At 34.6% G+C, this 16,649-nt stretch overlaps 1 protein-coding gene across 1 annotated transcript in view; it reads left to right on the forward strand.

The window, feature by feature from the left end:
- LOC149804453 (nesprin-1-like) overlaps positions 1-16,649 on the forward strand; it is a 572,886-nt gene that overhangs the window by 264,088 nt on the left and 292,149 nt on the right. Inside the window, exons 76-82 of the mRNA XM_089940603.1 lie at positions 1,486-1,812; positions 2,492-2,644; positions 3,846-4,010; positions 4,777-5,103; positions 6,026-6,178; positions 6,695-6,862; positions 7,936-8,112. Of these exons, the coding sequence (XP_089796729.1) occupies positions 1,486-1,812; positions 2,492-2,644; positions 3,846-4,010; positions 4,777-5,103; positions 6,026-6,178; positions 6,695-6,862; positions 7,936-8,112 (1,470 nt within the window). The remainder of the gene's footprint in view (positions 1-1,485; positions 1,813-2,491; positions 2,645-3,845; positions 4,011-4,776; positions 5,104-6,025; positions 6,179-6,694; positions 6,863-7,935; positions 8,113-16,649) is intronic.

The raw sequence follows: 16,649 nt of genomic DNA on the forward strand, positions 1-16,649 counted from the left end.
ACCATTAATCATGAGTCTAGCCCATAACTTTTGATATTTGTCATTTATTTTGATACTAGACAGACTTTAATATCTTTTATCAATAGTTGAAAAAGAAATGTATCATTAGTCCCATAGACTATCATTTGGTTGCTGATTACTCATATTTTTACCCCATTAATGCGTGAAGAGCACTTAGGGGAGGTAATCCAAAAGGAATTATTGTCATGATAACCCTAGCTACTTCTGAACCGTAAAAATATTCTAGCATATTACTAAATCTTTTCAGTTGATGATCACATAACCTTTTAGGTGTCACTTGCTACTTGCATCAATTTTGCAGTTCATCTTTTACCACCAAAACTTAAAATTCTGTCTTTTATCCAAATAAGTAAACCCTCCAATTTTCCAGACACCGTATTTCCAAAATTTGTAATAATTTTAAATAGTACATACAATTTCCTGACACCAAGGACATTTGTTTCAGCTGGCAGGAAATAAAGTTAATATTAGACTGTGATTTACCCATACTAAAAAAGCAGGTGATTGAATAGGTGAAAATCAGACCTTGAGACAACTTTGATTAACGTAATTGTAGCCAAATTCCACAGACCCTCCTACCATTCTGTTTTTATCCTCCTACTGGCTGAGATTTTATTTTTCCAAGTGGTCTGTTGCCTTATCTAAATAATCTCTAGTCATGAACTAGTGTGTGGAGAGGGCCTTATCTATGGTAAATAATCCCTAGTCATGAACCAGTGCGTGAAGAGGGCCTTATCTATGGTAAATAATCTCTAGTCATGAACTAGTGCACGGAGAGGGCCTTACCTATGGTAAATAATTTCTAGTCATGAACTAGGGCTGTGGAGAGGGCCTTATCTATGGTAAATAATCCCTAGTCATGAACCAGTGTGTGAAGAGGGCCTTATCTATGGTAAATAATCTCTAGTCATGAACCAGTGTGCGAAGAGGGCCAGGCTAGTTTCAATGCATACCACATTAAGAATTGTTTCTCTCCTATGTAGAAGCCATCAGATTTTCAGGACTGAGTCTTTTCATTTTATTTTTTTTGCTGCCACATTTGCTTTGACTGTATGGGCACAAGTGTGAAAAAGGAGGATGTTACTCTTATTGCAAAATGTAACTTGGTTAGAAATGTGCATCTAGCACAACTAGACTTTTTTGAACACCTATCTCCCATTGTTTATATGAACAAAGAAGAATAACAGGCACCAGTGTATTATTTGTAAAAGAAAACACCAAAACATTATGATGTCATTTTTCTTAATATGTAGGCAAGTGTACATTGCAACCTGGGCCACTTCTGACCGAATGTACCAGGCACATCAGGACACAAAAAAGATACAAATTTTCTAGACAAGATCTTGGGGAAAAACAAATTTTCATTTGAGCATCATTTATCTGGACAGTGAAAAAAGTATTTATATTTTAATGCCTGGATATATGAATTAATATCAGTAATCCAGCACTCTTGATCCTTTACAGGACTTCAAAGGTGAGATGAGGCAGGGTCAGGACATGGTTAATAATGCCACCCAGCTTGGGGAGAGGGTGTGCCTCACAACGGCCCCTAGGGGCCAAGAGGCCATACAAAAGGAATTGCATACACTTAAAGAGGACTGGGTAGGGTTCAGCAGTGCAGTCAGTGAGGTGGAGACAAACCTTGAGGCCTGCATTAGTCACTGGCGTGAACTTGATGATGAACTGACAGGATTCACAGATTGGATCGTAAAGATGGAGTCTCGAGTCAAGGGACTGCAAGAAAACAAGTCTGATCTGACAAGGAAACAGCAGTTGCTCAATGAGGGAGAGGTAGGATACATTTTCAGTAGGCAGAGAACAATGTATAGTTACACAAAGCAGAGATAGTCTGGAAAATTACATAAATAGCTCCACAGGTAAGTGAAGGTATGATGAAGTTGCATTCTCATATCTTTGAAAAGGATTACTTAGGGTTTTAAAATCGGATTCTGTCAGAAAATATCAGGAACCTAGAGGGAATATAGCAAAATGTAGAGTTTCACCATGAAAGAGTTGAAAATCTTCTGGTCAGTTTACAGAAGTAACATTTGTAGAAATATGTTTTGCCCCTAATTTTATATTGGCAGTTTTGGATCTTTAGAAGTTGAGAAAGTATTAGATTCCACATTGTATGGGATGGAAGTCCTGCCCACATGGTGAGAAAAAATGTTGTCAAGGCCGATAGAGGAGACAACATTGGTATTTCTTTGCTGACATGTGATTATTGTGTTCTAGTTGAAAATAATGAAGCTAATGTTTAATATTTTGTAATTATTGAACGTATCAAGTGTAGGAAATTTTCTGAAGGCAATACATTCCAATACAAGCAGTTCATCAGTGTACATGTTTTTTATTAATAGAAGCAGTTCCTTGTGTACACATTGTTTATTAATACAAAGTTCCTCTGTGTACATGTTGTTTATTAATACAAGCAGTTCTTCTGTGTACATGTTGTTTATTTCTGTTGCAGAATATATTGGATGATATTGTTAAGAACAAGCAAATGTTGGACAAAGTACGTGGTCGTGGTGATGCTGTAGCACAGCGAAGCACTGACCCACGACTCTCCAGCAACATGATGCAGCTTACTACACGCTATCAGGCTCTGAACACAGGGGCAAAGGTAAATTAATAAGTCCTTGTGCAAGATATATAAACCGTAATCAATTAACCTATGACATATCATACTTGCCTTATTCCTAGTTAGTGATGGGGATTTTGAGGTCTATGGGGGCTCAGTGCACTTGCTATAAAAAAGTGATGTAAAATTAAGAATATATATTCCATATAAACCTAAATAAAATTGTTGGAAATTGAATTTTGATAAAAAGAAAATATTATCTGTTTTGTTTGAGGCATTTAATAGACTTAAAATCAAAACTATTGGTCGGCTTAGCTTTGTTCAATATCATAACCATACACATGCACATAAGTGCCCACACAGACATTAAATAAAAACAGTACACTAAGTTTCTGTCTTTCAATTCCATTAGACAATGGAATATTTTCTTAATTAGATGCATTCTTGACTTTTCTGAATAGGCAATTGGTTGTCAAGGTGGTGAGTGTTTCAAGGTAATATGAATGTCATTTGTGTTTCATCTTATCACCCTTTTTGAGACTGGATGGTACTGTTGTTCAAACTTCCCCAAAGATTTTGTTGAATTTTTCTCAGCGTAGAAAATGATCTTTCTGCACCTGCGTCACTATGAGGCAGTGGCAGACATTTTGGTGGTGTTGCTATGTCATACACTCCAGAATGACCAATGTCGATATGGTGTTTGCAACATGTGCAATACTCCCCCTTGCTACTGTGCTTCACAAAGTCAAACTCATTTTCCGAAATCAATGCATGTTGACATTTTACTTTTACTTGTACACTTTTCCAACTTATGAAATAATCCTGTTTCATGTTTTACATATGGAGCAAAATCTGACCTCAAAGAAATGCTGCCACTGATTGCAAACTTGTTGTTAATCTTTAATATTGTTGGCTTAAACATTCTCATTCAGAGCAGTGATATGTAATAACTTTTGTTATCATTATAAAAAATGTAGATCAGAATGCACAGCAGGGTTATTGTATTGTGCATTTCTTCACTTCAGTTTGGCACTTGTATAAAAACTGTCAGTATAGCCCATTCTCTGATCACAAGTAACAACTACTACTTAGAGATTACAAAAATGTTTTGTCTTTATATATATTGGTTATTATGAATGATGAAGAGGTTTCAGGTATAGTTTTTACTTGAGGTTACCTTACCCTCACTAAAGTTTGGTTTTATTATCTCAGATTTAGGTACTAAATGGAATTTATTTTACAGAACCTGGTTCAGAAGTTAGGAGAAAATGTACGAGACCACAAAGCTTACAATGAGGCTTTTGATGTTGCAGCCAACTGGCTTGCTATGATGGATGAGAAAGTACAGGAATGTAATGACACTGCTGGTGACTGGCATAAGCTACAAGATAGAATGGAAGTCATCAAGGTATTATATATATATAGCTAAGAGAAATGGAAAGTTTGGTTATATAATATACTTGATGAATTTCAGTGTAATTGGGATATTTTGCTATACTCTAGGATTTTTAAAATTAGTTTTAAAGTACCAGGTTTTTTATACAGTTTCACTGGGATTGTTATGACCTGTTCTGGTATGTCATAACATGAATATAGGGTACCAGTCGTGCATGTAGTTTATGACATATTCTGGTATGTCATGACATAAATATAGGGTACTAGTCATGCATGTAGTTAATGACATATTCTAGTATGTCATGACATACATATAGAGTACCAGTCATGCATGTAATTTATGACATATTCTGGTATGTCATAACATGAATATTGGGTGCCAGTCATGTGTGTAGTTCATGACTAATTTTTTCATTTCCTCCGTTAGAGATTTTATTGCAGTCAGATTTTAAATTAAATTTACCCATACCTGTTCTGATATAGATATCAGAGAAAGGAACATCATAATCTTTTATTAAAATGTTCCTGTTCGCTACATTATAACTACAGCTTAAATATTCACCTTGTAGTGTGTTATGACTTTATGGTCTTAAATTAAGTAACAGAAAATAGTGAAAACCAATAAGTTTTATAAAATTCAACAAATAATTTATTTCTCTAGAATATACAAGGTGAAAATTAAAAATAACTTACTGGTCTAATAAAAGAAGCTAAAAGTTTATGAAGGAACCTCACACAAAAAAGTTCTGCCTAATCCACAATTTCCTGCATTTATTTAGACAATCATGGCCAGAATGGATGAGGGACTCCAGAAAGTCAACCAAGTCTGTGACTTAGCTGAGAAAATCCTGCCAAACACATCCTCAGAGGGTAAACGACTGATTGAACAACAGGTGACAGAACTGACCAATGAATGGGAGAAGCTAAACCTGGCAATAACTGAGTGTAACTCCATGTTAGAAGGGGTTCAGGAGCGATGGAATGATTATGAGGAGTACTATGGAAGCTTGGTCAAGTGGCTAGCTGACATGGAGAACACTCTGAAGATGGACCCAGAACCAAAAGCTCAGATTGTGGAAAAGAAAACTCAGCTAGACAAATACAAAGTAAGGAAATTTCAAATTCAAACAACAACAGTGTAAGGTTTTAAAAAATCAAGTTTTGCTGATGTATTTGGATTTTAAATTTGTGTGATCATTTCTTGGGTAAATTTAACTTGTTTAAGAATAAATAAATTATTTTGGTGTGCTTATACATAAAAACCTACCATATATACATGCTTATAGGTTGATCAAATTGCAAACAACAATATCCTTATCTTCAGTAGCATAATGCGCCTGCAGATAAGGATATATGCTGTTTGTTCTACTGATAACTCCTAAAAAACTCCAGAGACCCATATCTACTGGTACATTATGTGCCTGCGGACCCGGAACTGTGCAGTTGCCAGTTCGACTCGACTTATAAGCAAGTATATACGGTATATATACGACAATCATAGCTAAGTGTTTTTAAAAATGGAACATACTTTCATGAAATGGAGCTGCTTTTTTCCCACCAACATTTACAAAATCTTAATGTGCCTCAGGAATAAAAGTAAATATGATACTGGCTGTTAGCTTTACTGGTTCAAGAGCAAGTTTATTTTGGAGTAAAGTGCCTTGCCCAGGGACACACCAAGGTTATTTTGGAGTAAAGTGCCTTGCCCAGGGACACACCAAGGTTATTTTGGAGTGAAGTGCCTTGCCCACGGACACATGAAGGTTATTTTGGAGTAAAGTGCCTTGCCCAGTGACACACCAAGGTTATTTTGGAGTAAAGTGCCTTGCCCAGGGACACATGAAGGTTATTTAGTGCTGGGTCACTTGGAGTAAAGTGCCAACCAGACTGAAGGATATAGTCCCCAACTTTTCAGGAAAGAAGAACTGGACTTTCCATGGATTCTTGGAAATTCTTTATGCTTATAGCTCCCTAGTCCTTTCAAGGACTCAAGTTTCTTAAGTTTGACAGGTTTGTTTCTTTTTCCAGCTGATACTGAGTGACATTGATAACCATGAGCGCCTGGTTAATGAGCTGGCAGAGAGAGTGGCCAATCTGGAGGCTTTGAGTGAGAACCTTGATGTGGCTGACTCACTATCTGATGTCCAAAACCGATATGACAAAGTCCGTACCAGGGCAAAGGTATTTATATATATATATATTTATTTATATATATGAAACCAATACTGAAGAAGAAGAAGCAGGAAACAAGCGGTTAGGTCACCATAAACACTATTAAAAGAGCATGACTTGACTGTCATACAGCTAGTATAACTGACCACATATGCTATTCAAAGTACATATCTTGACTGTCATACAATCAGTATAACATAAAGAATGTAAGATGCACATAAACTTTGCAGAAAATAATTATCTCCAAATTCAAAGATTTCTATTTATAGGGTAACTGATGTGTTAGGAATATTTTCTTTGTGATCTTTTTGCCTTGGGAATGTAAGATATTGGAATCTGTTTTATAATAAATTCCAGAGAGGTGGTGAAATTATTTTGAAACAATTTTATTTTTTAAAAGGGGGAATATTATACTGTGTAATTATTTGGACTTTAATTAGTTCTTTGATTTAAAAAAAATCCTCAAAAATTGAGTTCATTATATTTCTTTTTTCATTCCAACACTGTGACCTTTTGACCTTGCAGGAGCTGGTGTCTAAACTGGACCGCAGTTACCAGGAGCACCTTGGTTTCCATGAGGCTCAGCAGGAGAGTGAGAAATGGCTGTTACAGACATCATTCCGTCTGATGAATCACAACTCTCTCAATTGCAGCACCATGGAACTGACAGACAGACAGATTGAGAAACACAGAGTGAGTAAAGACTTTTTGACTCACCTTATAACCCCGTTACATAATCCCACCATATAATCCAATCATGGAGCTGATAACAGGCAGACTGAGAAACACAGAGTGAGTAAAGACTTTTTGACTTGCCACATAAACCCAGCACATAATCCCACCATATAATCCCAACATGGGACTGACAGACAAGCAGATTGAGAACAGAGTAAGTAAAGACTTTTGACTCACTGCATGATCTAACCACATAATCCCATGTCCAAAGTGTGTTTCTTCAATCCCTAACACTCCAACTGATCCAACTGCAAAGTGAGATATAGTAATACAGAAAGTATCTGTTTCATTTAAGTTGCCTTAAAATGAGATAAAGTAATACAGAAACTATCTGTTTCATTTAAGTTACATTAAAATGAGATATAGTAATACAGAAAGCATATATTTCATTTAAATTATATTAAAATGAGATATAGCAATACAGAAAGCATCTATTTCATTTAAGTTTGACAAGCACAAAGAAAAACAAATTACCTGTAAGGCAAGTTGAGAAATATCTGTCATTCTGACTTTATAGGCAGTTAAAATGTTTGGATTTTGAGCTTAAGTGTTTTGCTCTTTAAGAACATAGGGCCATGCCTGAATTCACTTTAAAAGGATGAGGAACTTTTCAGTGTTTCTCTTAATCCTGAAATAAGACAGTACAGTTTCAATTCATTTTATTTGCAGAGTTTCCCAAAGAATCGACATGCTTAGAAATATCCCCTCAAAATGGGTTAATATTGTTGATATTGAAGCCTATGTCATCCTTTGATATTAATATATTAATCTTAATATAGTTGATGGTGACGATGATAACATCTATTGACACAATATCAGAATATTATTGATGACAATGCAGATGCCCATGCCATCCGTTGATGCAGGAAAATGATACTGATATCTTGCTTTTTGCTACATAATTAAGACACACAACTAATCTATTTTAAAAAAATTGAAAATAGTGTGCAAAAATATATGATGAAAATAATGTGTATTTTTCTTTGCACATGACGTTAAGTTTCTGAATGATGACTGTTTGATTTGTACAGATCCTGCTCCAAGAAATAGAAGAGTACAGAAGCAACCTTGACCGAGTGAATCAGAAGGGAAGACGACTGATTGACAATCACCCAAAAGTCCCGCGCCTAGCTCAGCAGATTCAAAGCCAACTCCAAAACCTGGAAGAAAGTTACCTAAACCTACAGGCAACAGCACAGCAAATAAGGGTAAGTGACAGTATTTTAAAATTTGTTTTTATTCATTTTCAAACATTTTTCTCTTTTCACTTCTTTATGTAATTAGATACAAAAGAAAGCTTTCTTTCTTCCCAGATGCAATGACCTGGGTCAGGGGTTGCAGGTCCAAAGGTCACACACTCCATCTTTGTTGCCATTGCCTTCATGTTTTTATAGATTGTCAGTGCACGATTTTGTTTGTAGCTTGCATCACCTTTGGATTTCACCCACCATCAAGATCATGTGGATGCTTACTAAATTTATACCAAGGCTTATGATCAGTTCATCCAGGTCCTTCAGGAATTTAGCTGAAATTTTCCTGAATCAAGCATGCAAACTATTAATGCTAACATAAACATTTCCATTGAAGTTTTATATAACAAAAAATTGGTGTCACAGAAGATGTATTTTATGGACAGGCTGATCAGTGTAACCATACAGATATATCAATTTCACAATCTAGGTTGTATCGAATTATTTTAAAAAAAATTAAATAACACCACTTGTAATTTTTCTATGAGGTCTTGACTTAACACAAGCTTTTCTCTTTTGCTTTCTTTTAATACTGCCAGAAACTTAACTTTTCATCTAGAATTTCCTGTGCTTGCAGTCTGAAATAAAGTCTCTCTGATTGTTAATTAGTAAAAGAACAGTGTTGATTTTAGTTGTAAAACAAAGTCCATAAACATTTTATAGTCACTTTCAAGTGTAGTTCTTTTCCTGATAATTGCTTGGTAGCTAGCACCAACTTTGAGAACTGTGAAATGTGATCAATTCTATATGGACTTAGAAAACTCCATGCATTCAGTGTACATTAGAAGTTTTAGTAGCATTGATGTTCTGTCTTTTCTTAATTTTCATTGAAATTCTGGTTATTATTTGAATTTCTTTGACTGTAATTGTTATGGAAAATTAAAATATAGTTTTGTTCTTAGAACACTGTAGTATGGTACAGCTCTCCCTTCTTATAACACATAGTCAGGGTCAGTCATTGCTGACCGAGTTATATACCAAACCAAATTATACAGAGTATCACAGGCACTATCAATTTTTTTAAAACAAAAGGTATTTTAAAAAGGAAATGAAGGTATAAAATTAAGTTTCACCTTGTTTTCTTTCAACCCTTATTGTTTTACATTGGTATGATTTTGGTCTTGGGGTCCATAGTGGTACTGTGTTATATTTGGAATTGCATTATAATGAGGTGTGTTATAATGGGGTTTATTATAATGAGATGTTTTATAATGTGCTACTTTATAATGAGGTGTGTTATAATGGGGTGAGCTGGACTTGAATTTGCACATTTCGGCTAAATGTATTTGTAACTGAAGTAATAAAACTTAAGGCATGACGTTTACCTGATACATGTACCTGTAAGATATCCTCAGGTATTAATTTATGTAATCAATGGGAAGGTGCCATCAAGGATGCTTAAAAATGAACCCCAAACAACAAAAAGCAGACTTCAAGTATACATTTATTTTATAATTTTCCACTTGAATCATGCAAATGTTCATTGACTGAATTTGCATGACCTGCTGCTACAGTATTTGATATTCTGTCACCCATTAAGAATTGTATACCTGTTATGTGCAACGACAAATGGACCACATTTTAAAGTAAACCTCCTGATTACATATAGCATTAAAATTGTTCAAATAGCCGTTTTAACTGTCATCACAATGATATTAATGTATGAAAATGATGTAGAAATCAGGCATTGATTCACATTGCTTGCAAACTGAAATTAGGTGACAGTCGAAATTTGGGTGCAGCATCTGTTACTGAGATAGACTGCAAGCTTGCCAATACCCAGTATTCATGTCTGAATGCAGAAATAAAGAAAACTAACAGCCAAATCCTTAGAAGTAAACTCACAGTCATTAAAATCTGTTGTTTAATGATGTTATGTTCTGAATTCTGTTGGAGCATTTTGTCATGTTTCTACAGTAATGTTCACTTATCAGTCTTTGCAATAAATATGTGGATGAAAATAAAAATCTGTTCATTTTCATATTTAAAAATTCATTAGTTTTACAAAATACACAGTTTGAAGTATTATATGTACAATCTAAGTTTGTAAAAAGTCCCTGTCCTAAAACTATTGTAGAATTTCAGAACTTTTTTGTATCAGTGTAGTAAATAAAGCTGTCAGAATCATTGACACAGAAAGGAGAAACAAATCAGCATCCCCCTTCCCCATTATTCCTCTTGATCCCAATGGGATGTGGGGCCTTCCTCCATTGCAAAGCAATTGGCCTTTCCTCTACACATGGCCATGGACCTCTGGACAACATGGTGATAGTGTTCCTTGGGACACAAGGAGGCAAACATGCACCTTCTCTCTGCATGGAGATTTGGAACCTCCTTTGCTGGACATCATCAGAAGTGTGCTACATTCCAAGCAGGAAGAACATTTTGTTGGATAGTCTATCAAGGAAAAGGAAGATCTTATGGAATGGTCTATCCACTGATCTGTTGCAGACTCCCTGTTACATCTTAGGGGAACACCCATTGTGGACTTGTTTGCCCTCAAGCTAAACAACAGACTCCCCATTTGCATTCATCACCTCCTGATCTGAGGGCCTGAGCAGTGGACACCTTCAGCCTGAGGTGGAATTGTCTGTTCACTTAATTCATTCCCACTCTTCAGGGTGATCCCACAGGTCCAACACAAAGTCATGTGCTCCATAGCTCAGCTTATTTTGTTTTCCCCTAGTGTGGCCCCAGCAGTGATGGTTCAGTAATCTTCTCAATCTGCTGGTGGACCATCCCAGGACACAAGGGCTGTCTCCTCCACAACGGCACAGATTATCCACCTGCACGCTTGGCTCATCTTGAATGATCTTTCTGCATAGAATAGTTTCAAGCAAAGTTTTCAAGTTCATCATTCATTCCAGAGGAAGATCATTCTCTAAGGTAAATGGTACAGAATGGAGAATCTTTAGTGATTGGTGGAACAGAAAACATATCCCACCTAGCTATCCCACTGTGAGCACATTGGCCAAGTTTCTTCTCTTCCTTTTCAAAAAGAAACAATGCTCAGTTGCTTCTATTTAGAGCTATCAAGCAGCCCTTTGCAAGATGCTAAAATTATCCAAAGGCCCTGCCATTGGGACAGGTTCTCACTCAGCTAACCTGATCAAAATATAATGAATTGGTGAGACCAGTGTCTCACTCTCTAAATCCTAAATGGAATCTCTCTTGTGTCTTGTGGTCTCTAAATACCCCTCCCCCATGTACCTTTGGGTGAAGCTTCTTTTGAGAACCTTACCTAAAGATGTTTTTTTTCCTCGCCTTGGTGTCTGCAAGACAAAGGAACAAGCTTCATGCCAAATTCATAGAACAGGGCTGTCTCAGGTTCATTGAGAATTATGAGTCATTTTCTCTACATTGCCAACCAGGTTTTTTTTAGCAAAAGAACAACTAATAGTTGTACCATTCACAACTGAGATGCACAGTCTCAGCCATATCAACTGTCAAGTCAGTTTACCAATCCCTAACTGATAGGTACCTGTGTTTCATGAAAATTTCTTTTATTTGTTTTTGTTCACCAGTTGTGGGATCATCAAACCTCCCACCAAAACTGTCAAATTCAGCATTGTAATAGCAACAAGTATGGTGTTACTAATATTTAAATGTAGTTGGGCAGAGGGTAAGACTAATTTTAATGATGCAATACTAGCATGTTACTACTGCCAGATTCCATCCTACCACCCTGCACTTGCATTCCACTTAAGGCTGCTGCCTTGAATATATCAAGAGGTTCTTTCATGTATGCCTGAGATATACAGGACTCTCACACAGTGTTCTGGAAACCTATGGTTAACTCTAATGGGAGGATGTAATTTCTGTAATTTGGTTTGGTATTTCCTCCCAGAATAGCAAGAGTTAAGTAATACATCACTTATATTAATTTTATCTCCCTCACCTTACAGTTGAAAGACTTTTTATAATTATTTACATGGACTTTTTTGTATTTAAAGCATAGTTAGTTAATAACTCCTATTTTAAAGAAGAAATAAAAAAACAACCTCACAAACCCAAACTACGACAAATTCTTCATCATCAGATAAGTGCCTCTTAAAATATCTTTGGTACAATTTTTCCATTGTAACAACATTCACAATAACATGTTTTCCACCAGAAAGCCTGACAAAATGTTTACAGGATAGAAGCTTAAAGCTGTTGACTTTAATAGAGATCTAATTATAGCATCTTTATCGTAAGATAGTTCCCTTTAAGATGTATCACCTGAGATCTAATTATAGCATCTTTATTATAAAGTAGTTTCCTTTAAGTCTTATCTCATGAGATCTAATTATAGCATCTTTATCATAAAATAGTTCCCTTTAAGATGTATCTCCAGATTGGTTATCAATTTATAACGATGGTTCTTGTCACATAATACCATTTACCAGGAAAAGTTCATGGTAGGAATATTCACCTGCAAAATCAGTCACTTTATACTGTCATCCGCAGCCATCTTAATGACCCCTCCTCCCCTCAAAAAACTTGAATTTCTTGTCAACTAAAATCTTTTGCCTTAATGTCACTTTTTTTATAACTGGCAGTACCACTCATTTGCAGTAGAAAACTTCTCTATACCACTTTTCATTTGAAAGACAAACATATCTTGCCAAAATGTATTTGTACATGTTTGTGATTGAGTTGGTTTTGGTTGTAGTATTCATTTGCTAGAATACCCATCATTTTAATGTTAATAAATAAAAAAGGTAAGCAGACATCTTGTATGTTTAATTCTTGTCATTTGAACTGATTAAATTCAAATGGTCAGTTAAAAAGGGATGTTTTCAAGAAAAGACAGTAAATTATTCACTTACATTTCATTTCCAAGATTTTTCCTTTGTGAATTTTCATGGTGTAAGGTTAAAATGTTTTTCCTTTTTGACTCTTTCTTGTTTTCCTGTTGTCTGTAGATAGCCTTTTCTGTACTTCCCATGATTTTGTTTGGAAGTGGTTTTGCACCATTGGATTCTAGAGAGTGGTTGATGGTGTTTGGTAAATTAGAACTTGTAGTTTTCTACTCTTTTATTTACAGTTCTCAAAGTTAACCTTGCAACTTCTGATCTAGGTTATGTATAGAAATTTCTCTCAATCAGCCAGTGAATCATGTTTAAAATCATCAAATTTATGAACATCTTGTCACAGAATCCTTTCATAATTCAGTAGATGTTATTTTTCATTAACCAAAAAATTTGCTTTTTTCAAAAGCATATCTTCCAAAATTTATTAACAACTGACTCCCAAAAATATTTACTCTCTGATCTTGACTGTTTATTTAGTTTTAGCATTAACATTAGATTTCACTTCCATATCGTGACTTGCTCAATCTTTTTCATAGTAAATACTGCAGATTTGGATAAAAATATTTTATTTTTTTAAAAACAGAAATTTTTTTATAAAGCGATTCAAGTTAAATTGAAAAGATACCTATGTAGCTTTCATTGACAGGCTTTTTTAAACTCTTTTGGAGTCTTTTACTTGGGGGGGAAAATGTCTGATTTCTGGTAATTTAAGACATAAATTCTATACTCAGATCTGCATATTTGATACACAGAAACTGAAAGTAGATATTCTTATATTAACATTAAGTACATGGAAACGGAAAGTAGAACCAATTTATGACATGGATGCTTTATTTTGGCTCTTCACAGGTAGTTCTGGATCATATTGATCTCTACTGGTACTAGGGTGAGGACATTCCTTCTCCACTACGCTTACTTCCATCCTAACAACACATTCTACTTTTGCTAGATGTTATGGTAGCCAGGGAAAATCTGGACACTAGAGTCAACTGTCAAGTCTAACAATATATTGCATGAAAAATCACTATTTCTCAAGTGAAAAATCTCTATTTCCTATGCAATTACATAATCATCTTTAAAAAAAACAATTATGTGAAACAGATACAATTGTTGATACTATGTTTATTGCATGGAAAATGGGTTATATGTGTACAATTTGTATTTCTTTTAATTAATTTGAGTGATTTGATCTTAATTCAACTGTAACCTTCCTCTGTGAGCTGGTGATATTTCATTTTGTTTCATGACAACTTTATAAGTTTGCCATAAACTTTGTATGAAAGTAAAATTTCATTCCTTGTGAAGGTTTAGGCAGTTGATGAATGTTTTAATCTGATAACAGTATTACTTTTTTTAATCTTCCAATTGAAGGTGTGAAGGAGATAAAGCAATGGTGTTGTCCTTCCATCTGTCTGTCCATAGTGGTTTCCATTACATAACTTTTACTTTGCTATGCAGATAACCAATAGGTAGAGGCAGAAGCCTAATTATTTTGATGCTGCTGTGTCCATGGTCTAGGTCACTGGAGCTAAAATGTGATTTTCCTTTCTGAATAAGTCATTTCCTTCACATAATCTTGATCAAATTTAAAAGGTAGGCTGGATTTAGGCAGGTGCAGCTCCCCATTCATTCTGATACCAAAAGGTGAAAGTTCAAGGTCAGTGGAATAGATGTACATGTAATTTGTTTAGGTTTCTGCTGGATAAATAAAGTTTCCTGGACCCAAGTTTCCTCACACTTCATAGGTGGTCTATACATGGGTGGAATCAACTACCTGTCAGTTCATAAGATCAAAGATCAAGGTCACATGAGATAAACTTGTCATTATGGACTTGTAATAAGTTGACTTCCTTCAGTTTTCCACATATTTTTTTTATCAACTTCATCATTGCACTACATTTGAGGAAGGGCAGCTCCAAGTTTAACCTGCGTTCAATAGGTCAGAGATCAAGGTTGTTGAATGTAAAATTGCATAATTATGTTAAAATTTTTCATCGATAATAGCTGTTAAATTGGTAACTTTTATGATAGCTATTTTAGGCACTTCCGGAGGGTACATGAATTTGTATTTTGGTGTTTGCTTTGAACAAATGAACTACAGGTGAAAATAGGCAATACAAATTAAGATACTTTCCACCTATTTAACTACTTTAAAATTTTCAGTTGTGAAAAAAACTTGTGTGAATCCTTAATAAAATAATTAGTCCTAATATTTCCATGCATCTTATATTTATACTATCAAGTGCCTTGCAAGGTTGTGTAAACACACAAATAATATTACTGTTGTATTGCACAAAGTTACATAACTTGTATTTCTGTGATATATTTGGTATTATTTGAGTGATAAGATATTATATTCTATTTACTTGATGATTTCCAAAGAGAAGTGGAAGCATATTTTTGCAAAAGTATTTTGATAGCTAGACATTATGTTGTTAAGGATTTCAGCCAGTGTTATTTTTAACTGCAATTTTACTTAAAAACATTCCTTGTTTTACACTGTGATAGTTCATACCCATCTTATACTGATTGTTTTATAAAGTTAATCCTTATTTATTACTTTTATTATCATATTTTTATCATTTTTAGCATTCCATTTGTACTTAGTATTTCTTTTTAACATATTTACATACTTATTAGCTTACGGAAAATGCAGTGAGTTCAGTCTTTAAATTCATAAGTACCATCTGTAATTTGGGAATATTTGTAATTTGGAATATCTGTTTATGAGTTACACTCACAAATCAGTCTTATTTTTCATGGGTATTTCAGATAGGTTGGATAGCTTTTTCTTGCAGTAAGATAAAGCATCATCATTTTTACTTTTTAAAAAAAGTATGGGAAATAAGCGGTTCACTCCATGTGAAATGAGCACATTGGAAATTCCTAAAAATATTTCTTGAATTTTTGTTACTATAAATGGTAAAGTTACTTTTAAGCTAGGAAAATATATGTGGTTTGAATAAAAATATCGATGGACATCCAGCTGCTTGTTGTATCTTTCCTTAATCCATATTAAATATCCGACAGGATTATTTTTGCCCTATTGAAAACTAAGATTGATTGATAAATAGACTGAAAATGGAATGGTTTTTTGGGAGGTAATAATGTTAGGTACTGACAGCATTTTAGAATTGGTATTAAAAAATGACAATAGATTTAAGTGTGAACTCTGTATGAGAGAATATGAGTAGTCAGATCTCTTCAGATATCTGATGTAATGTCTTACATTGTGACAACTTTGTGATGAAAGAAGATTTAAACCAAACCAGTTCTATGGACATAAATGTGGTGTAGATCTTTGTTGACTATATAGTTATTTTCATATGCTTATTCAGATTTTGGTGCTTTTTGAAATGTCAGTACTTTTTATGCTAATAGTTTTCTTTTTCTTTCTCATCTTACATCCATCCATAAAGTCATTCATATCTGACACTACATCTTCTGGCAGTTGAGGTAGACCTTTATTTATAGAACTTTACATCACAAATTTCTTTTTTGCAGATGAGAAATATAAATTATTTAAATTAGAAACCATGTATCAGATAGCAGCAATTGATAGGGCTCAGATGTATAAGAGAAATTTATTACATTAGCCAGAATATGGAGTGACATAAATTTATTACATTAGCCAGAATATGGAGTGACATAAATTTATTACATTAGCCAGAATATGGAGTGACATGACTTAATTCAGCC

The sequence above is a fragment of the Sinohyriopsis cumingii genome, chromosome 2 (assembly GCF_028554795.1).
Source record: "Sinohyriopsis cumingii isolate HCF-2022 chromosome 2, ASM2855479v2, whole genome shotgun sequence".
Lineage (NCBI taxonomy): Eukaryota > Metazoa > Mollusca > Bivalvia > Unionida > Unionidae > Sinohyriopsis > Sinohyriopsis cumingii.